At 36.3% G+C, this 15,019-nt stretch overlaps 1 protein-coding gene across 4 annotated transcripts in view; it reads left to right on the top strand.

Moving 5' to 3' along the window:
* Positions 1-15,019, top strand: part of AGTPBP1 (ATP/GTP binding protein 1) — a 150,308-nt gene that overhangs the window by 110,688 nt on the left and 24,601 nt on the right. For all 4 annotated transcript variants that reach the window (XM_013989714.2, XM_005656805.3, XM_005656806.3 and 1 more), the window contains 6 exons: positions 2,121-2,208; positions 5,417-5,561; positions 8,871-9,024; positions 10,152-10,332; positions 11,888-12,017; positions 13,097-13,228. In XM_013989714.2, coding sequence (XP_013845168.1) covers positions 2,121-2,208; positions 5,417-5,561; positions 8,871-9,024; positions 10,152-10,332; positions 11,888-12,017; positions 13,097-13,228 — 830 coding nt within the window. The remainder of the gene's footprint in view (positions 1-2,120; positions 2,209-5,416; positions 5,562-8,870; positions 9,025-10,151; positions 10,333-11,887; positions 12,018-13,096; positions 13,229-15,019) is intronic.

A 15,019-nucleotide genomic window follows, 5' to 3' on the forward strand; every position in this document is an offset into this window, starting at 1 on the left:
TTAGATGCAGAAATTCAAAATGAAATTTAGCTAATTCAATCATACACATGTAAAAGAATAGCATTTTCTTGGAATACAAGGATAGTTTACAATAGGAAACCTAAAAACATCATTTATTGCATCAGCAGGTTATTGTGATTCTTTACTGGGTGCTGAAAAGACATTTGATAAAATAATTAAAATAAGTGTAATACGAATTATGGGAGAAACTACTTTAGTTATGGGAATAACCACTGCACCTATCACAGAGGGTGGTTGTGAGAATTTATTGAGTTAACATATGTAAAAATACTTAGAGCAGCTTCTAGCACATAGAAATTCTTCAGTGTTTGCTCTTTTTATTGTTTAAGTATGATAAAATTGATTTGTAAAAAAACCCCACATATTACAGAATGGCAGAATATTTGATTAAAATTAAAAACAAGACAGAGGCTTATTTTTGCCACAATATTCAGAATCGTTTTTGAGGTTGCTTCATTGCTGTAAATACAATAAAAGTAGAAAATAAAGTAACGGGTATAAATACTAACAGAGAAAGAGGAGATAAAATATTTTAAGTTAGAAATGATATGAGTTACATGCCTAGAAAATCCAAGAGACTATTAAAGACTAAGAAAAATACTCAAGAGATAAGTTTAACATAACAGTTCTGTAGCCAAGAAAATGATTATATATATATATATTTTTTTTTTTTCTGGTCTTTTTAGGGCTGCACCCACGACATATAGAGGTTCCCAGACTAGCGGTTGAATCAGGGCTATAGCTGCCTGCCTACACCACAGCCACAGCAACGGAGGATCTAAGCCGCATCTGCGACCTACACTGCAGCTCACAGCAATGCCAGATCCTTAACTCACTGAAAAAGGCCAGGGATCGAACCTGGGTCCTCATGGATGCTAGTCAGATTTGTTTCCACTGAACCATGATGGGAACTCCCAAAAGTGATTATATCTTTAAATTAGAATTTAGGGAAAGTCAGAAGAGATCTCAGTAAAAATCGTCAACCTTTCTGAGAATTAACGTATGAATTTCATTAATTCCAGTTAGAAACCTAGTACATTATTTTGTGAAATTGAATAAGATGAAAATTTTTAAATTTCATGTGGAAAGTGTATGTGTAAAACTATGCAAGAAACAATACACTCTCTTTAACCCTAATTTTGGTAACAGTCCCTTCTCCTCCTTCCCTTCCTCCTCCTCCAGGCTGTAAGCCTCTTTGTATGGAGAAGGTTGAGGAAGAAACCAGTGATGCCTTTTTTTTTTTTGTCTTTTTAGGGCTGTTCCTGCAGCACATGCAGGTTCCCAGGCTAGGGGTCTAATCGGTGCTGTAGCTCTCGGTCTACACCACAGCCACAGCAACACAGGACCCGAGCCACATCTGCGACCTACACCACAGCTCATGGCAACGCCAGATCCTTAACCCACTGAGCAAGGCCAGGGATCGAACCCGCAATTTCATGGTTCCTAGTCAGATTTGTTTCTGCTGTGCCACGACGGGAACTCCAGTGATGCCATTTAGATGATTGTTTTCCTTACTTCTGTGTCGATGGGAATATATGGAGAGTTAGAGGGGTGAACATACTTATTTTTTTAATATAATTTTGTCTCTTTCACTTGCTGCAAGTAAGTATTTTTACATATGTGAAGTCATTAAATCCTCAAAACCACCCTCTCTGGTAGGTGTAGTGATTATTCTCATAACTGAAGTAGTTTCTTCCATAATTCCTATTACACTTGTGTTTTAATTACTTTATCAAATGCCTTTTCAGCACCCACTAAGGAATCACATAGCTTTTCTCTTTTACACTGCTGATGCAATAGATTGTTTTTTATATGTATTATATATAATACATTCTTTGTTATTTTTAATTAATCTAATATAGAAAAGGTAATAGAAGAAAGTTTAATGACTTTTCACTCACTGACGTCGTACTCCCATTTTAGTTAAACTGGAAGTAAAAGTGTATCATTGATTAGGAGATTTTAAAGAAAGATCGCAGATTTTTAAAATACCTGATAAACTGAAATGTATTTTCTTTTAGCTTTCCTGAATGTTTAGTGGCAAGATTAATTTTTTAAGTCAAAAATTCTGAACAGAATTTTCTCTTTCTCTCTCTAAGGTATGCAGCCACTTATGTATTCTGTTCAGGAAGCATTAAATGCCAGACCATGGTGGATTCGTGTGGGGACTGACATTTGTTACTATAAGTAAGTATTCTGAGGATAATAGGATGTCAGTTTACAGAAGGAAATATTAACTTCATCCTATTTCAATTTAAAGGTAAAAAGCAGTTATTGCGTCCTTTGAATTGCCGCGATATGCTTTAGCGTTGCTTTTAACAGAGTTTTTAAAAATTTGAGACCCTGGAGGTCCCACTGTGGCTCAGCAGAAATGAATCTGGTTAGCATCCATGAGGACACAGGTTCGATCCCTGGCTTCGCTCAGTGGGTTAAGGATCCAGCGTTGCTGTGAGCTGTGGTGTAGTCTGGCAGCTTCAGCTCTGCTTCAGCCCCTAGCCTGGGAACTTCCATATGCCCCAGGTGCGGCCCTAAAATAAATAAATTAATTAATTAAATAAAATTTGAGACTCATTTAGGGGGTATAGTTACTGGAAATAAAGTACGTTTTATAGACAGATAGAGGTTGGTCCAAATCACGTCTTCCCCCGCTTAGTTGTATTGTCAACTTTTCTTAGTCTTAGAACTCTGGAAACTTCATTGAATAAGACTGAAATTAGAAATTCAAAGAAATGATTTATGGTGGGTTTTTTTTTTCTTGTTCTGATGACATGAAGTATAATTCTTTTATGGTTGGTTTTTTATTTTTGCTTTTGGCCACTTCCAGATCTGAAATTGGGAATTCAGGCCGATTCAACAGATATTTGTTAACCACTTTCTATGTAATAAGCACTGTTCTAATTCCTTGCCTCAACCCTGAAATTCAGGTGGTGGGAATTAAAATCTACTGTTTTGGCCCTGTGTCTTAACTTCATGTCAGCCAAGTCCTCTGACACGTGTTTGCCTCATCTGTAAAATGAGAATAAAATTACTTTCCATGAGCATGTGAGAGAATATAGCCTATAGACAGCCATGTCCATATAATGTGGTGGCATAAATACCCCCTCAGGTACAAGATGTTAAGGTTTTTGGGGGGAAAGAGTTGACAGGATCTACTTCTGGACCTTATTTTGCATTTTCCTCAACCCTTATTATCAGCTTGTTGTTGAGATCTATTCAAAATACAGTAGCTAAGTTAGGATTATACCACTTTTTAGGTCAATGTTCTTTTATTTTCATTAATAACAAGCTTTGTTTTTACAAGATTATATTAGAACACCTGATCCCAGGGTAATTTTAAGGATATGATCTACCTTGAATGTCTATGTGCATGAATAAATCATTTATCCACCACGGCTTTCCTTTAGTTCATGGCTTAAATAATACGAGGTGATTTTTTAGGTTGATAGACAAGCATCTTTAGGTCTTCATATTATCAGTGATATTTAGAGTCTGGGAAGTGGTATGTAGTTTTAAAAACTCCTTATTGTGGAGCTCTCTAAACATTTATGAGAGCAGATAATAGGATAATGGAGCCCCATGTATTCACCACTTGGTTTCAACAATTATCAACTCATGGCTTTGTTGTAGCTATACCTTCACCCCTGCCTGTGTACTGAATTTTTAAGGCATTGCCATATATATTTTATCCATAAATACTTCAAAGGTCTTTATCTTTCAGAGATACCTGTTTAAGACAGTCTAGTCACAATGCCATTATCACACCTAAGCAAATTCCTTAATGTGATAAAATATCCAGTCACTGTTCAGACTTCCTTAGTCTTCTCATAAATGTTACTTTGTAGTTGGTTTGTTTCAATCAGACTGACCAAGAGACCGCATGTTCTGTTTGATTTTCATTGATTTGTCCCTTAAGTCTCTTAATTTATAGGCTTCCTTTTTCTCTCTTTTCAAATTTCTCTTTTATTTATTGAAGAAACTAGGTCATTTGTCAGGCAAGATTTTCCACATTGTGGATTTTGCTGATGGCATTCCTGTGGTGTTATTGAATTCTTGCATCTCACCCATTCGCTATAAACTAGTAGTTAGATCTGGGAACTTGATCAATTCCGGTTTGATTTTTGACAAGAATACCTCGTGATGGTGCAGGGGATTCCTCTTGTATTGCATCAGGAAGCAAATCATCTCTGATATTTCTTTTTTGTTTATTTTATAATGATTTTCATTTTTTTCCATTATAGCTGGTTTACAGTGTTCTGTCAATTTTCTACTGTACAGAAAGGTGACCCAATTACACATACATGTATACATTCTGTTTTCTCACATTATCATGCTCCATCATAAGCGACTAGACATAGTTCCCAGTGCCACACAGCAGGATCTCATTGCTAATCCATTCCAAAGGCAATAGTTTGTTCTATGAACCCCAAATTCCCAATCCACCCCACTCCCTTCCCCTCCCCCTTGGCAACCACAAGTCTGTTCTCCATGTCCATGATTTTCTTTTCTGTAGAAAGGTTCATTTGTGCCATATATTAGATTCCAGATATAAGTGATATCATATGGTATTTGTCTTTCTCTTTCTGACTTACTTCACTTAGAATGAGAGTCTCTAGTTCCATCCATGTTGCTGCAAATGGCATTATTTTGTTATTTTTTATGGCTGAGTAGCATTCCATTATGTATATATACCCCATCTTCTTAATCCATTCATCTGGCAATGAACATTTAGGTGGTTTCCGTGTCTTGGCTATTGTGAATACTGCTGTTATGAACATGTGGGTGCATGTGTCTTTAAAGTTTTTTTTGGATATATGCCCAAGAGTGGGATTGCTGGGTCATATAGTAGTTCTGTGTATAGTTTTCTAAGGTATCTCCATACTGTTTTCCGTAGTGGTTGTACCAATTTACATTCCCACCAACAGTGCAGGAGGGTTCCCTTTCCTCCACACCCTCTCCAGCATTTGTTATTTATGGACTTATTAATGATGGCCATTCTGACTGGTGTGAGGTTGATATTTCTTTTTCATAATCTTAAAATTGATTAGTAAATTCAGGTATTATTGTCTGATCCTTAAGCCTTTCATCTAATGGTTGGAGAGGCCATTGGTGATCACTGCCTGGATCCACTGAGGTGTATGGCTGTCAGAGAATAGGGGTCTACAGCTTTTACTGATGTGTAGAGTAGTAGCTCTATTTAATTTCTAGAAATGGAAGTAGTGGTGGCTGATAGCAATTACCTGCTTTATTAGTACCAAGTCTGTTCTTAAGAGTATTTAAGTTAAATTTTTTTATAAACCATGATCCCCCCCCCAGAATTTCTATTTAATAAAATAGTAAGAAAAATCATAATTTTGCTGTGAATGAAATAAACATGTTTTATGCTTGTCTGTTGCAGAAATCACTTCTCAAGAAGTTCAGTTGCTGCAGGTGGGCAAAAGGGAAAATCCTACTATACAATTACATTCACTGTCAATTTCCCACATAAAGATGATGTGTGCTATTTTGCTTATCACTATCCATATACGTATTCCACTTTACAGGTAAGAACTCATTAAGTTGTATTATGACCATTATTGTGTTATGTGTGTATGTGTGAAGAAAAATTGCTTTAATTTAAATGTCTTAATAAGTTAAGAAAAAGATCTCGTATGGATGAGTTTAGAAAATAATAGTTTTGTTGAAATCCTTATAGTAAAATGGGAATGTGGTCTTTATTTTTATTTAATAGAAATCCTACAGAACTTTGACATGATTTTTACTTTCCATGTTTTGGGAAGAAATCTACAAATCACAGTTTACAGATTTTAGGGAGGTGAGATTTCCACTTGTTTAATCAGAAGCATTGAATCGCATAGAAAATCTAACAGTAGAAAAATGTGGGTGCAATTTAAGTTTTTCTGTAGGGAATTCATTTCTTCTGATGGTTTCATGTGGAGTCCTAGATCCAGATTGCTTAGAATATGGGCTATAAGAGTTGTTTTGAGATTTTTAATTATTTTGCATTGTAAAACAAGCAAGTTGTTACTGTGGCATATTTAATCTCAGAACAGAGCATCTGTCCTGATAATCAAGGATCATGAAGCTTCGTATGATCAGTTTACCCAGAAAGAAATTAGAGCATTAGGATTAGACTCAAGCTTCCAAATTTTTAGAGAGGAGAAAATGAGAGAAAAACATAGTCCCTGGAGCAGAAGTGGGTATCAAGGCTGACTGAGAACATTAAATGAGGCTCACTTTATTTTATGAAGGTTACAACCTACAATGCAAGTATGATCAGGTATCATTCTGTGCTAAGTAACCTAGCATCAGAAATACAGTGATGTTATTTACAGGATTATATGTCACTGTCCTTGGAATACCCGTCATGGCTCAGTGGTAGGCCAACTCAACTAGCAACCATGGGGACGTGAGTTCAATCCCTGGCCTCGCTCAGTGGGCTAAGGATCTGGCGTTGCCGTGAGCTGTGGTGTAGGTTGCAGCTGTGGCTTGGATCTGGCTTTGCTGTGGCTCTGCCATAGGCCTGCAGCTACAGCTCTGATTGGACCCCTAGTCTGAGAACCTCCATATACCACGAGTGCGGCCCTAAAAAGACAAAATGACCAAAAAAAAAAAAAAAAAAAATGTTACCATCCTTTACTGACGTTATCTCTTAAAATTCCCCTTTCTTCTGATCCCACTGCCATGACCTTTTCCAGGCACTGCTGTTGTTTCTCACCTGGATTTCTGGCAACATCTTCAGCTGGAGTTCTAGAATTCACTTTTATCCCATTGGCTCTCCCTCAGTGTTTTTCCACACTGTAGCAACAAGGCTCCTTCATGGTCTGTTTGAGCCTATAAATCCCCTGATTCAAACTCCTTAGTGATTTCTCTTGCCAATTGTATGAAGTACAAAAATCTTACCATGGCTTGTTCAATCATTACTATTTTGCACGGTTTTTGCCATTTTCTCATGTTGTTAGAACTGTTATTTACCTAATATTTATCTTTAAATAGACTTTAAAATAATTCAGTCTTTAAAGTGTATCCTCAGGTTAATACCTGTGGAATTACAAGTTTAATATGTTAGACCTTTAAAAAAATTTTAGAGTCAAATACGTATCTATTACATTTTTTTAAACATATCACTGAATTATTTCAATTAGCAGTAGTACAAATACTGTGTTTTGGAAAGTACTGGTCTCCCAGGCCTTTCATTATGTGTTAAATTCTAGATTTATTACACCCTTTCTTTCTGGTCTAGCTATAATGGTTCTTTTCCAGTACTCTCTCTCTTTTTTTTTTTTTTTTTTTTTTTTTTTGCTTTTTGCTTTTTAGGGCTGCACCGGTGGCATATGGAGGTTCCCAGGCTAGGGGTCAAATTGGAGCTGTAGCTGCCGGCCTACACCACAGCTCATGGCAACGCCAGATCCTCAACCTACTGAGCGAGGCCAGGGATCGAACCTGCGCCCTCATGGCTGCTAGTCAGATTTGTTAACCGCTGAGCCACGATGGGAGCGCCTCCAGTTCTTTGAAATGCCCTTCTTATTTTCTGGCCTTCCTGAATATGTTTCCTGACTATCGCACACTTTCCCCTTCACACAAACTTTGGATCTCACTTTAAATGTAATTCTTTTCCAGAAGACCTTGCCTCACTGCCCAGACTTGGCGGTGCTCCCCTACTTTGTTACAAGCTCTCATCGCACTATTTTTTCTCAGTTGGAGTCCATTTATTCATTATTGTGTCTCCAGTGCCTGGCACAATTTCTAGCCCAGAAATAGTGACCACACAGTAAATCATGATTATGTAAATGAATACAAGCAAAAATTTGGCAACCAGTTTTGGAGACCATCTTTAAAATAAGGAATCAAGCAATTTATTCTTGGTGTTACCATATACTAAAACCATTGAAACTTGTGTTTTCAGAAGACATCTGTTCAGCCCGTTTAATGATGTGGTATAGTACTTATAATTATGAATATATAATTAAGTGATTAAATTAGATTATAAAAAGCTGTGTGTGTATGTGTGTGCATGTTCGTGCGTGCGCTTTTTAGGGCCACACCCATGGCATATGGAAGTTCCCAGGCTAGGGATTGACTTGGAGCTGCAGCTGCCGGCCTACACCACAGCCACAGCAACACAGGATCCCCCACTAAGTGAGGCCAAGAATCGAACCCACGTCCTCATGGATATGGATACTAGTCGGATTCATTTCCGCTGCACCGCAGTGGGAGCTCCTATAAAAAGTCTTAACATGTAGTTACAGTTTTGTTTATATATATTGGCATTTATTAATAGTAATACAGGTGATGCAGTTATGGGTGTTTTAAATTTTTTCTTGTGCTTTCTGTGTCTTCCAGACATTTTTACAGTGAGCCTGTATTAAGCTTGAAATCAGGAAAAAGTGCTTAAAAAATTCGTGCTACCTAATTTTCATTCTCCATATATATTAGGTTGCTGTTGCAAATCTACACTCAGAAAATTTCAAAATTCAGAAGGCTTTGAAAACCAAAAGCATTTTCATAACCCATTTGGCAGCAAAGCCTGGCCTGAATTGATGTGCGCTTATTTAGAATGTTAATTCCACTTAGAGTGACTCTTTGTATGTTTTGCTACAGAAATAATCATCTGCTTATTACAAGCTTCTGCCAGTGACCCCACTGGCAGTATTGCACCGTTAATGGTCTACAGACTGTACTTGTCTCTCTTCTCAAGTTCCCAAAATTCTGATGTTTAACTGCATCTGGACCCTGGGGGGTTTCCGAGGAGGTATTAGGAATGGATTCACTTTTCGTTCTGTGGAGATCTGGATGCTTGTATTTCTGTTTATCATAGGGGGTTTTAAAATGACTGTCTACTTTGCTTTAAGATGCATCTTCAAAAGCTGGAATCAGCACACAATCCCCAGCAAATCTATTTTAGAAAAGACGTGTTATGCGAAACCCTGTCTGGAAACATCTGTCCCTTGGTGACTATAACAGCAATGCCAGAGTCTAATTATTATGAACATATCTGTCAATTCAGTAAGTTTCTCTTCTTCACTCGAAATACCAATCTTTTTTTTTTTTTTTCTTATATTTCTTTGCTTCCTACATATTGGCTGAGGGCAGTAGTCCTAGGAATAGGCATCAGAAAGAAGTCCACCCAAAGTCTTGGGTGCTAGTCTTTGTCCTATTACTGCCTGGCCCTGGGCCCATTTCTGGGCCTCAAGGTCCTCATCTTGAAAATGAGGGGGGGCTGCCTGAGATGATCTCTGAGGTTTCTTTTGATAGTAATATTCTGAGGTCTCTTTTGATACTAATATTCTACAATGCTTACCCTTGGAAGTTACGCTCAAAGTGTAACCGATAATTTTAAGAGTTCATGTAATAATGCCATCAGTTTAAACATTTACTGTGTATAAATAAAAGTGCTAGAAACCTATCGTGTTTTGAGGCTAGTGTTGCCTAGCTACTTGTTTTTCCCTGACATTTATATTTTAAAAGTTGCCTCACATGTACAGCTGTGGTTAAAAAAAAGTAAGAAAAAACTGTTTTAATTTTGATAAGAAGATGAAATATTTTCAGGAAAGAGAAAAGCTTGCTATTCATGAAAAAGTGCGCAGATGAACTGAGTGGTTATTCTATAGACTTGTATATCTAAATATGGAGTGAAAAATGTTTTTTCTTTGTAAATCTCTGAGCAGATCTACCTTTTGTTTCATGCTTATCTTAGCGACCACAAAACAGGAGTAAGGTTACATGTTCCTTCTTTTCCCCATGACTTTACAAAAAATAAATTTATGTTTCATTTGTATTTTCCTAGCTACTTGTTCTTTATGAAGCCAAGATAATGTAAAAACTAATTTCCTATGTTAGATTAATCGTTGGGAAATCAATAAGTGATTTAAATACTATTTAATCTGTGTGTGTATATATATATGTATATTACATATATGTATAAGACCTGGCTTATATAGGTTTTATATTTTTCTCCATAAGACCTAGTGCGGTCCTATGCAGTTGTATAGAGTAGATGCACAGTGATTTGTACTGTGATTTTATATCAGTATTCACAGTTGAGCAGGAATATTCCTGAAGCCCCAGAGTCATGCATCATACAGACTTTCGGTAGCTGCTCATTCTAATGTGAGGTTTTCTGTGTACTTTAGGAAACCGCCCCTACGTTTTCCTATCCGCTCGGGTCCATCCTGGAGAAACTAACGCAAGCTGGGTTATGAAAGGCACCCTGGAGTATCTCATGAGTAATAACCCTACTGCTCAGAGCTTACGAGAATCTTATATTTTTAAAATTGTCCCTATGCTAAATCCAGATGGTGTCATCAATGGAAAGTAAGTTAAGCAATAGTGAGAGAAATATTATAGACTATTGTGGCTGTCCCGTGTAAACTTGAAATCATAGCCTCCAGGTTAATGTGGAAAACAAATGCTGTGATTTTTCTGGAACAAACAAAAAATTGGTAGGCAGTTAATCTAGGATAAATTGTAAATGAAAATATAATTTACATGATCATAATAATCTATTTTGAGGAATTGTGTACCTGTTCATGAGAATATTATGATTTCATAAAATGTCTTTCTCCTGATTGTTTTAGGAAAAAAATCACAGTATTAGGATTTGAGAAAGATTTTTAACACATCAACCTTATAGTCCTTTCTTTTTTAATTTGTCCATGGAATGATCTTAGGTTGTTCTAAAATTTTTTTTTTTTTTTAGGGCTGCACCTGCGGCACATGGAGGTTTCGAGGCCAGGGATAGATAGAATCAGAGCTATAGCTGCTGGCCTTCACCACAGCCTCAGCAACTCGGGATCCAAGCCCTATCTGCAGCCTATACCACAGCTCACGACAATGCTGGATCCTTAACCCACTGAGGGAGGCCAGGAATCGAACCTGCGTCCTCATGGATGCTAGTCAGATTCGTTTCTGCTGAGCCACACGGGAACTCCTGTTCTAAGATTTAGAATATTCTGGAACCTCTTTCCGCTGTTATAGAATATTGGCTCCATCTGCTAACCTTGCCCTGATGACGTGAATTCTTTATAGTGGGAATACTGGAAGATTACTTTTTTAGTGGAGCTAGCGTATAGTTAGTAAAGTTTATTTATTATGTCAATTAGACAAAAGTCTCTTTAGTGCTTTTGACAGGTGGGATTTAGTCTAGCTGTCATGACCATCTCCAAAGTTGAAGATACTATACTTCATTCATTCCATAATGGTACCATGTATATTTCTCATATTTTAGGAAATTTTTGAATTAGAAAAGAAATGGAATAGTTTCTTTTTAGGTAGTATGATTATGGGACTAAAGTGAGATTTTATATCTAGTTTTAATTCAGAAACAGGTTGACCAGTTAGAATTCTGTTTATATTTGTGTTATTATCTTCTGATTGCTTAAATTTTTGCTCAGTGACCTTAATACTTAATGCTTACGATTAAATGAAAATGTATTTGATTTTTTTTTACATGAATGTATACTTCTCATGTATTTATCTTTCTTAGAAGGAGGGACCAGATAGTACTTTTAACAATAAGCAAGACAATCAAAATGCAGACTGTTAGCATAAGAAATGATTATTATGTAGTCAGAATGGAAATAAGACCATGAATAAATACCATGGAGTATGGAACAAAACCCCTGAGTGGAGAGTTTTTCCTCTAGCTTGAAAATTTTGTCCTATGAAACTGAAAGCTTACCACAGTTATGTAACACATAGTAAATGCTTTATAAATGTTTATTTAATGGTTATAATATACATTCTAGTGAGCCCCCCATTTATACATATTTGAAATATTTAGTTGAATAGAATCATAAAATTAAATCTACTGTGTGTAAGAGTTTCTTGGCACCAATGTTTGTCTGTTGTTGTGTTTACATGTGTGTAGTCACCGCTGTTCTTTAAGTGGAGAGGATTTGAATAGGCAGTGGCAAAGTCCAAATCCAGATTTACATCCTACAATTTATCATGCCAAGGGTCTGCTACAATACCTGGCTGCAGTCAAGCGTTTACCACTCGTAAGTGGCAATATTTGTGTATATAGTCAAAGAGGTAGTTTTGTTGATTAATAACTCAATATCTTTTATGTTATTTTCTGGTTATAAAAGCTATGTATTAATTTCAAAAGCAATTTCTTTAAAATATCTTTGTTATCAATCACTTGTATATTTATTATGGTGTCAAATTAATACAGTATATCCATATTCTTATTTCATCAGGTTTAATTTTTATAATTCTCTCGAGCCCCTTTTCTTTTTTGATTATGAATATTGGTAACACCTGATTGTCAGTTTTAAGTATTTAACTTCTCTGAACAACACCAAGGTAAAAGTATGTATCTTCCAAATTCTTAAATAAGTAGAAGCTTATTTCTGAGCTCTTTAGCCAGTTTTAAAGCAGGCAGGTCTCAAGTATACCCATGGGAAAGGTAATATAGGCATGGTGGGAGTCTCTTGTGAACTCTGTATATATATTTCTTCTGTTTCCAACAACTTTGGTTTAGAATGTTTCTATTATGTTAGTCTCTAAATGAGTTAATCTTCCTTTGGGAAAGATCTAACACTGCAGAGGGTTAAAGATGACATTCTATTTTTCACTGTTAAAATGATGCTCTTAAAAATTAAATTGAGGGGTTCCCATTGTGGTGCATCAGAAACGAATCTGACTAGGAACCATGAGGGTTGCAGGTTCGATTCCTGGCCTCTCTCAGTGGGTTAAGAATCTGGCGTTGCCTTGAGCTGTGGTGTAGGTCGCAGACACAGCTCAGATCCTGCATTGCTGTGGCTGTGGTGTAGGCCGGCAGCTGTAGCCCCAGTTCGACCCCTAGCCTGGGAACCTCCATATGCCACGAGTGCGGCCCTAAAAAACAAAAATAATAATAATAATGATAATAATATTGAAATCATACCCCCTTTTAAAGTGTTTTTCATGAGAGTATTTTTATGTTCACTTACATTTCTTGTTAAATGGTGGCTCAGTTAAAAAAAAAAAGGACCAAGGAACCAAGACCTATTTATTAGCTTGATATTAACTAGCTTTACTTGGCAATATATGAATTTGAAGGATTTTAATTTTTAATATGTATTATCTTTTCAAGGTGTATTGTGATTATCACGGCCACTCCCGAAAGAAGAATGTATTTATGTATGGTTGCAGCATAAAAGAGACAGTATGGCACACCAGTGACAATGCAGCTTCATGTGACGTCGTGGAAGATGTGGGATACAGGGTAATTATTACAAATCAGGCGGGAATGTTTGAATTTCAAACATGCATAAAACCATAGAAAATAATTTAATATATATGAAGTACTCAGATCAGTACATGTTAATCATTTTGACATTTATGTTTCAAATTTTTCATTTTAAATTTTTGTTGTTGTTTTTGTCTTTTTGCTGCGGCATATGGAGGTTCCCAGGCTAGGGGTCCGATCAGAGCTGTAGCTACCGGCCTATGCCGCAGCCACAGCAATGCAGGATCCGAGCCGCGTCTGCGACCTACACCACAGCTCACGGCAATGCCAGATCCTTCACCCACTGAGCAAGGTTGGGGATCGAACCTACAACCTCATGGTTCCTAGTTGGATTTGTTAGCCACTGAGCCACAACGGGAACTCCCTAAATGTTTTTGTTTTTTTTTTTTTAACATTTTGCATTTCACGTTTTTTAAATTACAGTTGATTTACAGTATTATGTTAGTTTTTTGGTATACAACATAGTGATTCCATATTTTGTAGATTATATTCCATTTAAGGTTACTATAAAGTGATGGTTATATTCCCTGTGTTGTACAATATATCCTTGTGTTGTGTATGTATTATTTATTTATTTTATACATAATAGTTCATACCTCTTAAACCCCTACCTTTGTCTTGCCACTACCCCCATCCATCTTACTGGTAATGATTGGTTTGTTCTTTATACCTGTGAGTCTGCTTTTGTTTCATTATGTACATTCGTTTGTTTTGTCTTTTAGATTCCACATATAAATATGCTATTGCTTATATGTGGAATCTAAAAATCATTTATTTTTGTCTGACTTATTTCACTAAGCATAATACCCTCCAGGTCCTTCCATGTGTTGCATATAGCAAACTTTTGTTCTTTTTTATGGCTAAACGAATATTCCATTATATGTACATATATCATATATATTAACAATAAAAAAATATATACCACATCCTCTTATCCATTCATCTGCTGATGGACACTTAGTTTGCTACCGTATCCTAGCTATTGTAAATAATGCTGCTATGAACATTGGGGTGCATGTATCTTTCTAAATGAATGTTTTTGTTTTCTTGGGACATATGCCCAGGGGTAGAATTACTGGATCATATGGTAGTTCTTTTTTAATTTTTTGGGAAGCCTCCATAACTGTTTTTCATGGTGGCTGTACCAATTTACATTCCCATTAACAGTGTAGGAGGGTTCCCTTTTCCCCTCATCGCCACCAGCATTTGTTATTTGTGATCTTGCTGTTGATTCTGATAGGTGTGATGTGATGTCTCATTGTGGTTTTGATTTGCATTTACCTGATGAGTAGCAATGCTGAGCATCTTTTCATGTGCTTATTTGCCATCTTCCTTTCCTCTTTGGAAAAATATATATTTGGGTCTTTTGCTCATTTTTTAATTGGGTTGTTTGGTTTTTTTGTTTTGTTTTCTTTTTGATGTTACAACTCACGAGCTGTTCGTGTATTGTGGATATTAGCCCCTTTCAGTCATATCATTTGCAAATATTTCCTCTCATTCAATAGGTTATCTTTTCCTTTTGCTATACAGAAGCTTTTGAATTTAATTAGGTCCCACTTATTTATTTTTGTTCTTATTTCTTTTCCCTGAAGAGGCAGATTCAAAAAATTGCTACAACTTACGTTAAAGAATATTCTGCCTGTCTTACATTTAGATCTTTATTCCATTTTCAATTTACTTTTGCATATTGTGTGAGAAAATACTCTAATTTCATTCTTTTACATGTAGCTGTCCAGTTATTGGACACTTACTGAAGCACTCATTTAT

This window comes from Sus scrofa, chromosome 10 (genome assembly GCF_000003025.6).
Source record: "Sus scrofa isolate TJ Tabasco breed Duroc chromosome 10, Sscrofa11.1, whole genome shotgun sequence".
Classification (NCBI taxonomy): Eukaryota; Metazoa; Chordata; class Mammalia; order Artiodactyla; family Suidae; genus Sus; species Sus scrofa.